The sequence below is a fragment of the Ochotona curzoniae genome, unplaced genomic scaffold (genome assembly GCF_017591425.1).
Source record: "Ochotona curzoniae isolate NIBS_2020 unplaced genomic scaffold, NIBS_Ocur_1.0 contig_2692, whole genome shotgun sequence".
Taxonomy (NCBI): Eukaryota; Metazoa; Chordata; class Mammalia; order Lagomorpha; family Ochotonidae; genus Ochotona; species Ochotona curzoniae.
In genome coordinates, this window is record NW_024465556.1 from 4,580,113 (window position 1) to 4,595,305 (window position 15,193).

General features: G+C 35.1%; 1 protein-coding gene across 4 annotated transcripts in view; it reads right to left on the reverse strand.

Moving 5' to 3' along the window:
- PCDH15 (protocadherin related 15) overlaps window positions 1–15,193 on the reverse strand; it is a 496,526-nt gene that overhangs the window by 50,724 nt on the left and 430,609 nt on the right. For all 4 annotated transcript variants that reach the window (XM_040975792.1, XM_040975791.1, XM_040975790.1 and 1 more), the window contains one exon: window positions 13,841–13,968. In XM_040975792.1, coding sequence (XP_040831726.1) covers window positions 13,841–13,968 — 128 coding nt within the window. The remainder of the gene's footprint in view (window positions 1–13,840; window positions 13,969–15,193) is intronic.

The following is a 15,193-nucleotide window of genomic DNA, read 5'->3' on the forward strand; positions in this document are numbered from 1 at the left end:
TGATGCATGCTGATTGGTAAAGAACCAGCTGAAAGCAATTTTCATCAGTGGATTTTTTTAAAGATTTATTTATTTATTTACTTACTTACTTATTGGAAAGTCAGATATACATAAAGGAGAGACAGAGAGGAAGATCTTCCATCCACTGATTCACTCTCAAAGTGGCAGCAATGGCCGGAATAGATCCAAACCGAAATCAGGAGCCAGGAGCTTTCTCTGGTTTTCCCACATGGGTGCAGGGTCCCAAAGCTTTGGGCTGTCCTCAGCTGATTTCCTATGCTACAAGCAGGGAGCTAGATGGCAAGTAGGGTTGCCAGTACATGAACCAGTGTACATACGGGATCCCAGTGTTTGCAAGGCGAGGACTTCAGCCACTAGGCTACTATGCCGGGCCCTTATCAATGGATTCTTTTATTATTATTATTATCATTTTATGATACAATTCTATAAGCCCTGAGATTTCCTTCCCCTCTTCCCCAAGTCATCTCCCACCACTGCCACTTAGTTCCCCACATTACTATTATAGATACTATAATAATTATAGTTATAATTATAGTTATTCATGAACAGTTATATGTCAATCACTGTGAGTATGGACAATGGCAGAGTCCAGCATCCTATTGTCAAGATATAGTTAATAATTTCATTGGAAATCTATCTTTGACCGGGAAATAGAGAAGCATACTGCACTGTATCCTCACATCTGGATATGATAGTCTCCATTATAGTTAGCATACACTGCTATAAGTGAAAAGCCACAAAACAAAATTAACAACAGGAAGAAAAGAAGAAAATAAAAATGCCATGAGGTTAAATAACATGCTACTGCATAATTAATATGTTGCTGAAGAAATGAAAAAGAAAATCAAGTATCTTCTTGAAGAAAATGATGATATCGTATCATCTGTGAGTCAGTGAAGCATTTAATCATAAAAAAAGTCTTTTGAAGAGATGAAACTTTAAAAAATTAAAATTCATGAGATAGGGTTTTCGCTGATCTTTGTTGATGAAATGTGTCTCCTATAGGCAACAAATACATGGGGTTGCTTTTTAAATCCAGTCTACTAATCTATGGCATTGATTGACGAGTTTAAGCCATTTACATCCAGGGTTAATATGGATGGATGCTAATTTGGTCCTGCCATTTTAGCAATGGGTTGTTCATTGATTTAGTCTTCTGTTGTTATTTCATTGGGATGTTCTCTATATTTGCAATTGGTTTTGGAGGGTGCTATTCCTTTTCTCTGTCAAGAGAACATCTTTAAGTATCTTTTGTAGTGCAGCTTTGGAAGAGGTATATTCTTTTAACTTTTTTTTTAACTATCGAAGAATTTTATTTTCTAAGACATACTAGGCCAACAGTTTTTTGTTGTTGTTGTTGTTTGTTTTGTTTTTTGGTTTTGGAATCTGGAATATGTTGTTCCACTCTCTTCTGGATCAGTGGATTTTTAAGGGATCTTCAAAGGTATTGTTTTCTTCATATTGTGGGAAAAAAAAAACATATCTCAGCGAAGACACATGTAAGAATCAGTTGTCTAAAAAATAATAGAACAGATTTCTAACAAGCTCATCAAATAAATGCTTGAAAGTTAAAATGGACTTGCCTTGGAAATTCTAAGTGAATTAAATTTATACAGATTCAGCACCACTTTACTGATTATATCAGCTTTTTTATAATCAAAAATTTATTCTAGGTTCAAGAAACAGTGTACAGTTCATGACATTAATATCTGGGATATGTGATATCGCAAGATCTGATCGACTGAGGTTTATGAGTTTCCCTTGGGGAATGAAATCAAGTTTTGTTTAGAGTTAAATAAAGTGAATAAAAGTTAAAAAATGAATGTTAGAATTATACTTGCTGTAATTGTATATTTTAATAAAGGCTTCAAAACAGGTAATAACTTACCAAATTCTAGAAACTCATACAAAATTTTCAATACACACAGGAGCCCAACATTATAAGAAAATCACCAAATAAGTGCTCCTATCTTACAGGGAAGTGAGACCATTAATTTTCTAACAGCCTAAGTAACTGGTCCCTCCTGTTTCTTCAATGGATAAAATGGATACAGAAATATTAGCAGAGCAATTAGTGAGGTCCTAAGAACTTCCAAACACATTAAAGTCCAATAATGTTAACTTTAACTTCAGCTTCTCAATTAGACTGATTTTTAAATTGAATAGCTCTAAAGGTTCACTTTTTCCTGAGACAGGGTGAAACAGCTTCAGTATACAGGGCTAAAAATACTCAAATGTCACATTTCCACCTACTAAAGTCAAATATCAAGCCATGTTTGCAAGAGGAATTGAGCTGTGGTTTTATATAGCTAAATTGACCTACCCCTTGCATTTTCAGAAACTACAAAGAAATCTTCCTTTTTAAAGCCCAGTGTGTAAACATATGATTAAGGAAAAGATCAGATAAATTGATTTATTTGTAAACTATATAAGACTTTGGGAAAAACAAAGAAGTATTTTAAATTCAAAAAGAACTTGTAGTCGGATTTTGCACAAGAATACAAAAATGCAACCACAGTGCAACATCGGTATTAATAATATTTAATTTTTATATATTCATTTTTAGATTAAGTAAAAGCCTGATATGAGATACTCTAAACACAGCTAAGCGTGGAGCTAGCAGTGTAAATACTAGATACAGAGATATGCTGATCACAGGTGTTTTACACAGTTTGAAACTGTTTTATTACTGGGTGATTTATATTGAAGATTTGTGCTTACACTTAAAGAATGATGCCAAAAATCACGGGGTAACATGTATTTATGAAATTAGTGGTAATTTATTGTGAAACCCAAATCTTAATAAAAAAATGTATCTAATATTCCATAGAAGGCAAAAGAACAAAAAGTCATAAAATAACTGAATCTGTACTTATGTAATGATTGACACTTTTGAATTTTAAGGCATTTTAGAACATAGATATTACTTCATATCAAAACTAATAGCTTCACTGATTTCTGCATCTTTGCTAACAGTCTTCAGAGAGCTCACAGCCAATTAAAAAAAAAACAGATTTTATAATTAAATGCATTAAAATGAACTCATCTTTTAACTGAACTTCCACAATTTTCATAGTATAGTCATATAAAGACTGATTACACTTACTAAATAATGCTATCAGGTAGATTATGAAATGATCAGCTTTAGTTTTCATTTACAGAGAAATCAACTGCATTCTATTCGAGACACAATAACCAAGGGAAATACATTTAAGTTTAAGCGGTATGTTTAATAGGGGAAACCAGTTGGAATGCTTTTGAATCAGAAAATATTATCATTCTCTAGCAAATGCTTATCAACTCTTAAAAATTTTACCAGTTTTATAGTAACTGTAATTATTACATCCTAAATACTTCACCATTCAAAGAAAATGTAATGAGACATTCTTCACTCCTTGCTCTGTGGAAGTTAGTTACATGAAGTTATTTCTACTCAAATTCAGCTACCTTTTGACCATCATCGCCACACTCCTCTTCTGGCTAGCCTGCATATAAATATACTCCTCAGTCTGTCTGGTTTTTTTTTTTTTTTTTGGCCTGAAAAAACTATTACCTTGTATAGATTCAGAAAAAAATGTTTTTCACCTTTTAATCATTCCTTCGGTGCTCCACAAATATTTGGGTATCAATAAACATTCTGCAATGTTTCAAAAGTTTTTATCAGTATGTAAGGGGAATGTCCAAGAAGACAATTCCACTTCCTTCACTCTTCTGCTTTTCCTGGTTACCCTTCATCCTTTCCCTCTATTCATGCTTTTCTTCTTACTCAAGCAATAGTAAAAATAACGGATTGTTCTCAGTTACAAGAAAATGCGTGTTACAAACCCTGAAACACTCGTAATCTGACTTCAGTTTGCTGTTTCAGCTTTTGCTCAAAATTTAACATTTATACTCAGATCTGTACACGACCATAATGTGTTTATTTTTTTTCCCTGAACAATCTATGTTCTTTTGTACACACGATTTCGCCTGTTTCAAGAGAAATGCTTCTTGTCTGCTAGGCTGTATGATCCTGTGTGCACACCTACACACACACACACACACACACACACACACACAGAATATGCATGTGAGGGTAAGTAATGCTGCCTAAGACAACTGAACTTCACCTTGATGACTATCAGTCTAAAAGCTTTCCTCAGTGCACCTACAGAGTTCTGCTTTCATCAACATTGTTCTGTGTGTGTGTACACATTAGGACACACTATAGGACAAATTAAATTTGCACCTATTGATGTTTTTGAATTTATGAGTTAATATTGGACTTAAATACTTGTAGAAATAATAACACTATTGCTTATGTATCATTAGAGTTAGCATATGTGGGCTGTGGTCCATCACTTGGTACTTAGATTAACTTAAACACTTAAATCTAGAGTTTTGTTTCTCATATGTAGAAGAGAAAGTAAGGCAGGGAATAGGTTAGGGTGGCTGTCAAAACTTTCAGGTGTTAAGCACAGAACCTGATACCAGGATTATTATTATTATTGATATGTATCTTCTCTATATTTTGCAATTGTCTATCGGATCTTTGCTGTTCTTATCACTGGCTACAAAATTTCGGGATGCTGAAGTGTATCCTGACTCATCTTGTGTCTTCTAAGTCATACTTGGCTATGCCTTGCATGAAGATTGTAATTAGGAAATATTTGTGGAAGCAATCAGTTTCTCACTCCGAAAAGTATGATTCTCATCCTCTTATTACAAATGTCACATTATTATGTATTTATAACAAGACACATGCACTTATGGGGAGTTTCATAAAATTACTATGATAAGATACTTATCAGTCACTACAGTTGCCATTTAGAAATTTTCAGAAAACTACTTGAATATTTAGAAATGCAAATAAGATTCTTTAATTGTAAGGCCATGAGTTGCAATTATTATCCCAAAACTTATAATAAGATTTAACTTTAACATATATAATTATATAACATATTTGACTCAAGGATAAAAAAAAAAGATTTTTAAGACTTAAAATTAGTGAAGCAAGATCTTTTATTTATCTTCTATTTCAAATATTCTTTACTTCTATATATTGTGTATATTTTCCTGTCTCTTGGTTTCCCAAGTGATTGTTGAAGTGTGTTTCAAAAACTTTAAACTTAAACTTGACTATCTTACAGGTCTTACCCTCTTTTGAACATAAATTTTTAAGGATTAATTTCATTACTCAAATTTAGATTTGGATACTTAACAGAGTGCAGTTTTCATTTTTATGAATTTATATATTTCTCCAGAGTTTTATATGATAAATTGACAGATTTCACATGTATGAATATAATTATAAAGTGCAACTCAAATTGTAAAACATTTTTCATTGCCTTAAAATTGCTTAATGCATGAAAAATGCATGTGATGTCTAGGTTTCAATTATTAAGTTTAATAGAAAGTCGAGAAAAGGATAGAGCAGGACATTTGAAAATTAAATCTGAATGTTTAATCTTGTGCAAATTCTCTCTGACAGCCTTGTACTGGCTATATAACAAGAAATCCAGAAACACAAACAAAAGCCTTATTATGGAGAGAACAAAAACTTTAGCAGCATTTGCATAAGAAAAAAAAGGATGTCAAATAGAATTCAATTTACAAAGCGTTTACTTTGGACAATAGAGAACTTTCAAAAACATTTAAAATATGAAGTACTATGCCAGAATTAATGATAACCAAAAAAATACCCCAAGTGTTGCCAAAGTGACATCAACTGTGAAGAAAAATGCATTTATAGAAAAGAATGATGCTATCTGTACCTCATTATATGCGCCCAAATTGTATAAATCATAACATTTTAAAATAAAGAATATATTTTTCAACATGATGGCTGAGTATTTTGTTTTTAAATTGCTAATGCTTTAGAGTCCAGTCCTCTGTGGAGAGTATATATATGTACACACACACACACACACACACACACACACACACACACCCCTGCACATATGCTCATATAGTCTTCTTTTTATATTCTCTAACATTTTATATTTCATGTCTTAGAATAAATAAGCACCAGCAGCTATAACAATAAAACTGGTGAAATAGTCATTTTGGAGCACAAATATATTAGGAATTTTTTACACATATCAAGATAGAGTAATGAAAATTTCTTCAACGAGGGAAACAAGACTGATTTTGGTTGTCTCCAAATCATTTCATATGCGTATGGGGCACATACAGAACAATTAATACAGATAGACTTCAAATATTCATACATGATTAACACAGTTCTTCCTGATTGTCATACAACCATACCTCCTAAATCACATGGGGAAAAAGCAATCATGTATTTATATTTCTACCACATGTAGGCACTAACCTAATTTGTCACATATTGCCTTGATTGTACAGAGGAATTGCTCTTCTATACTTGCTTAAGGTTGTATCAAAAATATGTTGCATTTTATCAAATGACCTCTCTGAATCTATTGACCACATCATATGGTTTCTACTCTTTGACTTGCTCATGTGATATATCACATTTATTGATTTTATATGTTGAGCTAACCCTACACACCAGCTATAAATCCCACTTGGTCTGGGTGAAGGATATTTCTGATGTGTTGTTGGAATCAATTGAGTAGCATTTTGTCAAGGAGTTTCACATTTATGTTCCTCAAGGATATCAGCCTATAGTTTCAGTTCTCTTTGCTTTATCTTTCTCTGGCTTTGAGATTAAAATTATACTTGCCTTATAGAGGGAGTTGTAGAACTCAACATAACACCATCTGCTCCTGAGGTTTTTGTTTTGTTGTTGTTGGGAAGGTCTTCATTACTGACTTACTCTCCATCTTAGTCAACAGTATTTCAGTCTATGCCGGCATGACTTTGATAAATTAGTTTAGAAATCTATACATTTTTCTAGATTTTTCAATTTATTGCACTATAGTTGCTTGTAGTAATTTCTGATAATTAATTTTAGTCCTTTGCTATCCATTGTAACATCTGTTTTTGCACTGCTTATTTTTCCTACTTATGTCTTCTACCTTTACCTTAGGTGGACCAACTTCTTTTTGTCTGAAAACCAGCTTTTCATCTCATTAATATTTTTAACTATTCTCTCCTACAAAGTTTGTTTTGGTGGATTCTAGTTTTTCTAGGTCTTTGGGAAGCATTGTTAGATCATTTGTTTGATGCCTTTCCAACTTTTTGATATAGGTGCTAACTGCTCTAAACTTTCCTCTTAACACTGCTTTTATCAGAACCCATAAGTTTTGATATGTTGTGTTGTCATCTTCATTTGTTTCTAAAATGTTTTTTTTTCCTTTTTTCTTTTTGATGTCTTCTATGACACAGTGTTCATTCAGGAGTATGTTGTTCTGCCTCCATGTTTTCTAGAGTTCTTTTGGTGTTAATTTCCAGTCTTACCCAAAAAGATCCGAAAAGATACATGGCATGATTTCATATATTTTTTTGCATTTTTTAGGTCCACATTGCTGGGGTTTTAAAAAGTTCTGTACAAGTTAACTAGTTGGTTACCAAGGCTCTGTTGCTTCCTTGTTAATACTTTATCTAATTTATCTGCCCATTGAAGAATGTGGAGTTTTGAAGTTCTTCATTATTACTTTTTTGAAATCTATGTCTCTCTTTAGATGCAATAGGATTTGTTTTAAAATAACTGGAGATTTTCCACCAGTATTTGCTTTGGCTGATGCAGGCAGCAGACTGAGCCTGGTCTTACACCACCTACCGCACATGAGAACCAGGTCTGAAGACCTCCCAAGTGAGCTTTATTACAGGATTTCCAACTGGACTGCTCTGCTTAGATCCCAAATCTCAGGGAAATCACAAACATGTGGTCCAACCCTGGAGCACATATTGCAGAACTGGGCCTTCTCAGTTGTTGATGTCCATCCAACAGAGAACACACCCAGGGGCATCTCAAAAACAAAGCAGCTCATCTAAGCTAACAGAGGAACACCAGCACCCCTTCAGTGGATGGAAAAAGAGCAGGACAAACAACACTTCAAGTCAGGTTTTACAGCATGCATCTAGGTCTGTAGACACACAAATGCAGACAAGGACACCTTAGCGGCTTTAGAAAGAATCCTGCACCTCTGGTACAAGGACGCCAATAGCCTCTCAGAACAATCAACACAGCTGCAGTAACACCCTTGGAACATCATTCCCCTCACTGGAGTCTCTAATGCAACAACCAAAGACTGTCCCCCAAAGGAGTGATGGACCTCCCTTGCTGCTCCCTGGCCCCATCCACACAGGAAGAAAAACAGAAGCATTCATTTTATCCATCTTTCCTCGTACTCCTTCTCTCTCCATTGCAATTTGAGGGTCACATGGGTCTGTGAGCTCCTCCCCTTTGCAATGTAACGTTTCAATAAATAGGTGCCTCTAGCATTGAGTGGCTATTCATTTACAATAGTCATATCACCCTGTTGTATTGATCCTTAATCAATACACATTGGTATTCTTTTTCTTTCTTGACAGCTCATGTCTCAATGTCAATTTTGTCTAGTATTAGGATAACCACTGTTGCTTGGTTTTTACTTCCTTTTGCATGGACTATCTATTTCTAACCTTTGTTGGAGAGGTTGTGTTTCTTGCTGACAGCTTACAGAGGGTTCTTACTTTTTAAATCCATTCAGCCAAATCATGCTGTTTAATTGATAAATTCAATCAATTTATGCTCAAGGTTATTATTGCGAAGTATGACTTGGACTTTGCACTTTTCTGTAAAAATTCCTATTGTTTGTTTTGAATCTCCATTGTACTATTATTACAACGTTCTCTGCCATTGCATTCTTTAGGTCATGTTGTCACCACAGGGACAGCCCTGAAAAGTCTTTTATAATATATTTAACGCATAGCTATTTATCTCTTATTTTAAAATGCCAGAAAAACTCAACTGAACTCAGTAATGTGGAAAACTCATTAATAACATACACCTAGAAAAATGTGCTGATTAAAAGAGAAAGAGGTATCTTCTATTCACTTTTGTTCCCCCTCTCCCCAACTAACCATAATAGGTACAGGCAAAGAAAAAAAAAACCAAAAAGCTAGGAGCCAAGAATTCCATCCTTGTCCTTTGCCTGGCTGCCACGGACCAAAGTACTTGGCCATTGTCCTTTATCTACCCTCTGATCAAGAACTGGAGCAGCCTGAACTTGAACCAGTACTCTGAGGTAGGATTCCAGCATTGTGAGCAGCAGCTTAACCTGCGCAACACAATACCTACTCCCAGTTAGTAACCAATGTTGGGTATTTTAGTAATTATAATATATAGACACCTATACATGTACATACACATGTACATGTGTGCGTTTATCCTCTCTGCAAACTAGAACATACCATTTCTGAATTTGTCACCTACTATTTTTAGTTGTTAACCAATCATTGGGAAGGTTTTCAACTTGTTTTAGACATCACACTATAGAACTAGAATTGAATAAAATATATACATGCGATAATCAAGTATAGTTATTTGAAATAATTATCTTTTTCTTATGTCTTAAGTGTTTTTGTACTTGTAAATACTTGTGTTTCAGTGGATCATAAGGAAGAACTTGGTCTAGCATACAGAAGATCCGTACTCAGTAGATCATCTACTAGTAAGAGCTTCCTAGAAATACACATTGCAAAATTGGCAAAAGTATTTCAAACTGTATGAATATGCATTCATAAGTTGTAAAATTGCCCTCAGACAAACCTGAATTACAAAGATTTGAGAAGTCATTTCTAGCTAACAGATTTAGCAAGATTGTTACTTTTCACCATTTTAATTATTTGTTTATAATATGGTCAAAAAATATTGACCAACCTATGTTTGGTCTAATTGCCTTTTTCTACCCATCTATACTATAAAATAGTTTGTCTGGCAAACATTCAAAGGCTAAAACTGAACATGATTGGGATGATTCAATTCAAGATAAGGTCAATACTGAATGGGGAGTAAGAAACAAAGATTGTATTTTAGGACGATTTGGGAAAAAATAATTTTTCAAGTTTACCTAATATCCTATACTGCTCTCACTTCAATGGGATATCACATTACCATCTGAACTGTGGCATGTAAACAGAACAAAAATCATTCTTCGGGTGTTGTTATTCATCTGATATTCAGGAAATGATCCCAAACCACAAATCTTGTGAGAGGAACATACATTTCCCCCCCGAAAAACCATCATGCAGGGTCTGTCCGTAAACGCTGTACTGACAGGCCTGGGTGACTGTCTACTGATTGATTACGATCTTATTTCAGAGAGAAAGGACACCTACATTGAACTGACAAATTTCAATAGAAATTAAAATCTACCTGTTCTAATTTTTTTCTGTTGTAAATATTCTATTGAAGTCCAGTAGGAACTAACTCATTCTAAGTATATTCATCACTGTATCTCTTTAAAGCTTAAACAGAATACTACAAGTACAGGCAGGAAATGGAGTTACTTACATTGTGAGCAGTGGTGTTGCCCCACTAGCTGACTTTTTGCAAGTCAAAGTTTTATTTGTGTTTAGTCTAATAAGCCCCATATAAATGGAGGTGAGACACACTTTTACTGAGGGCATGTCCTTTTCTCATTAATTGCTCCTAATTTTCGTGATGATTACTAACACAACATACAATTAATATGCCCAGGAGGTGGCAAAAAAGATTATGTGTCATGCTGTGGTTCATTTAATAGCAAAGAAAAAATTGCTGCAGCTTCCATTTTTGTAGGCAATTCTATCACATAATCTAGAAATACCTTTTTACCTTTTTTCTTCTGTCTAGATGTATCCATTCATACTTTAGTTTTTGGCACATTTCTGCCTTTTCAATTATTATTACTTTATTTAACATGAAACTTAGAGTTTTTTTCACTAAGATATTTATTACCTACTCTAAGGTAACCTCACTAAGACTCATGATATGCTATTTATACAGTTTGACAAGAATGAAAACTAAACATTCCAGGGCAGATTTTCTGTTTATTTCTTCAATATTCTTTTTTTAAAAAAAACAGATTTCTGGTTAATTCAATACTGATATTACTTGAAAATTATATTTCTCTAGCATTCTCCTAGAGTCTGTTTCTCAGAACTTAATTTTTGGACACTTCAAGATTTTTCTTTCCGTTTTAGGAAAGTATTGGCCTAAATATCACAACATTTCATACATATCCTTTATGCTTAATATTCATTAGCTTTGTTTTTGATGCACATGGGATTGAGCATTTTCATAACAGTTGATTAAGTAAATATTGAGTTCAATGGAAAGTTTTCTAAGTTAATTTTTATTCCGACTTCTTATTTTGGAGGAATAATTACTATTCGCTCCCCCTCGTGAGCTTGCCTTATGGCGAGGTACAGACGAGATCTCTGAGTCAGTCTGATCTCACGACTGGTATTTAGCTCTGACTCAGAAGATTAAGTTAATAAAGAGAGCATTCCTAAAAAAAACCTAATTAATTAATTTTAAAAAGTGTTCCATTACCCTTGATAGATGTTACATGTGTCTGAGTATCATTCATCATTCCTTGTGGTATTTTGTGCTTGATGCAGCCTGAACCAAGCTAGGCCTAAAGCTAAAGAGCCCTATAAGTATGGGTGAGCAGGCAGAACCTTTGCCTGATTTCAGAGGAGTCCCCAGTCTGTCAGGTAGGTGACTTCAGCTCATTGATGGAGACGAAGTCCTTAGCTCCCCTCATGGTTATTCATGAGAATAAGATTAGAGCGAAGGCATGCCTCCCTCTGATAAGGCCTCTGTCATGGACAGCGATAGATTTTGCAATGCTGGCATCGAGGTCTGGTTACCTTGGTGATAGGGGAATCACAGGCCTGTGTTCATGAGGGGTTTTTCACTTAGCACCAGACTTCCTGGCACCTAGGAGCAAGCAACTAAAACAACTACCGGTGAACGTGTTCACTAATTACCGTTATTGTAACCTGCTAGGAATCTCAGCCCGTCCGATTTATGTCATGTTTGATTTATGCACATAGATTAAAAATGGACTCAGGGAGTTGCTCTGGGCTCTTGTGTCTGGCTCATGTATGTGCCAAGACTCAACCCTGATCACCACTGCTTATCTTGTGTCATTCATTCATTCCTGATTCTTCCGATTTCTAATTGATTCTTTCCGTGCCTATCTTTCAGCCTTGTATCCTGCTGGACTGTTGCCTCAAAGTTCTGCAGAAATAATCAATCCTACATCTGCCTTTTTCATCCCGAGAATTCTGTACATTCTCAGCAGTCTAGCTTACAACCCTACATCTCCTCATATAGGATTGTAAACACCATATTACAACGTCTTTCTTTTTCAGTTGAACCCCTACCACCAAACTTCCACAGGGTCTCATCGGATTCATCGTCTATCATTAACAAAATCACCAACTCAAGCTTCCTGATTAATTTACATCTAATCGTTAATCCTTCCACATCCCTGGCCCTTTATTTAGAAAAGATACTTGTTTCTGTAGCTCTCATGAGTTACATATTTTGCAAAACTAGAACTGAGAGGTAGATGGTAACATTCTTCTATCTTTCAATTGCTGACTATACAGCAATGTTTTGCATCCTTTGCCACTGATTCCAATTTTCCTAAAGTTCATGCCACAAGACAATACCTCTGCTCTGGTTGGTGTGCTTTTGTAATAATATGTTGGATCTTTATGGGTAGGAATTTAGCCGTGGTGACAGCACCTTGAAAGGGGTTCAAGGCATCTCAGGTTAACGGCTTATTTTTGGAGTGGTTCAGGACTCCTCCTGAGCCCAGATGACTTCTCATTAGAATGAAGTATTCTGAAGCACTTTCAGCTTCTTTGCTTGTTTTTTGCTCTCTCACACTCAATCACATCCACACAGTTACACAGCACTTGCCAGAGGCCACATAAAGATAGTTACATAATCTCGGACTTGCAGTCTCCAAAGACTATAACCTAAGCATGCCTATTTTTATAGTAACACAAATACATATATTGTTAAGTAATACAGACTGAGAAAATCACCTACCACATATTCTTGGAGTAGCCATACACATACATCCTAAATAATAGATCTTATTAATTGCATATGCTAACAGCTGGGTTTATTGGTTTATTGCTTTCTTTTTCTCCATCACAATATGAGGGTACTGCAGAGAGTTCATTACAAAAAGGTGGAATTTAAAGATAACTGTATTTTGGTGAAATAATTATGGAAATCCATGCAATAATTCATTCACAATACACATCTGCCATAAAGTATTTGAAGATCTTTTATTGTGTATGAGCTTCGAGAAATTTTTGGACCAAAACAAGATTTCATTTTAATTCCATTTTCTATGAGCTTTTGAAGTATCCCTGTATATTCCCTTTGCATATATGGCCATGCAAATTAGAGTCAAGTAGCCATAGCAGAATTTTCAAAGTTTATCATTTACTCTTTCATAAATTGAGTCATTTACATGATTCAAGATCTTGCAATTTCCTAATATCTGTTCCCTCATGATACTAACTTCTCACTACTTTTAGGTGGATTTCCATTCTCTCCTACTTCCTTCTCTTCCCACAGGCCCTCCCTTCAGAACTAATACCTGGGTTAACTCTTCAGATCTTGAAAACATGAGTAAGTTGATTAGCCAAATCACACAGAAACTATAGCAACATTTATTCGGTATAAAATATAAGTAATTTGATCTCATTTTCATAAAAGTAATATAAAAGCTGCTTCATACTTACCTCATAATTAACCTACACTTAATTTGAGTAATTAAATTCCACATCTATTTCAGGCATTTAAAATAACAAGTATAACTACACAGCAAATGTAAACAGCACTGCTATGTTCATCTACAAATCTTGGACTCTTCCCTTTTACTTTAACTCAGTATCTAAATACAGCTCCTCCTACCTTCACTCTGAGCACAGAAGCAAACATCCTTGCATCCTCAGATACACCGCCAATGTAGAATCTTTTCTGAAACACTGGAGGATGATCATTTTCATCCTGAATCTCAATGTACACTTTCGCTGTATTGCCTGGACAATAAAAAGAAAATATTTTTTATTAGGGATTACTCATAGAAAAAAAAATTGTGCCAAGGAACAAACATTTGGCCTAGCAATAGATTTGTCAGTGAGTTGCATCACTTTCGGAGTTTGAGTCTTGGCTACACTCCCAATTCCAGTTCCAGTACCTGATTCCATGACACTCAATTAGAAGACCCAGACTGATTTCTGGTCTCATGGCTTAGACCTGGTGCATAACAGCAAGTTATGGGCATTTGTGTGTGATTCAGCAACTGGGAAGTCTTTTGGTCTGTTTTCTATCTCTTAAATCAAACTTATAAAAAGCAATGGAGGGCCCAGGACAAAGGCACAATTGGCTAATCCTCCCCCTTCAAGCACCAGTATCCCAGTTTATGGGAGGTAGAGGCCAGACCAGAGCCTTGGGATCCTGCACCTGTGTGGGAGACTGGAAGAGGTTTCCTAGCTCCTAGCTATGAATAGGCTTAGCTCAGACAACTCTGGCCACTTGGGGTGTAAATCATCAGATAGAGGGATTTTTCTGTCTCTCCATTAATCTGACCTGTCTTTGCAATAAAACAGATAAAATCTTTAAAATAAAAATGCATGGCAATACTTATACTTAAAAATAACAATGGAAATAACTTCAATCAAAATGCCATTCTTTTTGATTGAAACAAATAAATATGTATTTTATTTTTATTGGAAAGTCTGATATACAGAGAGGAAGAAGGACAGCTATGAAGATTTTCCATCTGATAGTCCACTCCCCAAGCAGTCACAACAGCTGGAGCTGAGCCAATCTGAAGCCAGGAGCCAGGAGCTTCTTCTGGGTCTCCCACAAGAGTGCAAGGTCATAAGAACTTAGGCTGTCCTCAATTGCTTTCCCAGGCTGCAAGCACAGAGCTGGATGGGAAGTGGGGCTACTGAGTTTAGAACTGGTGGAATTATATGGGATTCCAGCACGTATAAGGTGATGACTCTAGCCACTAGGTTACTACGCTGGGTCCCCAGAATGTCATTCCTACAAGGGTACTCAATCTCCCAAAAAATCAGAATATAGGTAATAATGCTTTTGATATAACAATATTAACTCATTGCTATTTCTTTAGTCATAAGGGCTTTGTAATTGATTTTACTCAATTTAATAGACAAAAATGCACTTTGAATTGAAACAACTCCAGTTTAAGTCATTATCATTTCACTCTTATTCATTTCATTCTTACACTACAGTAAA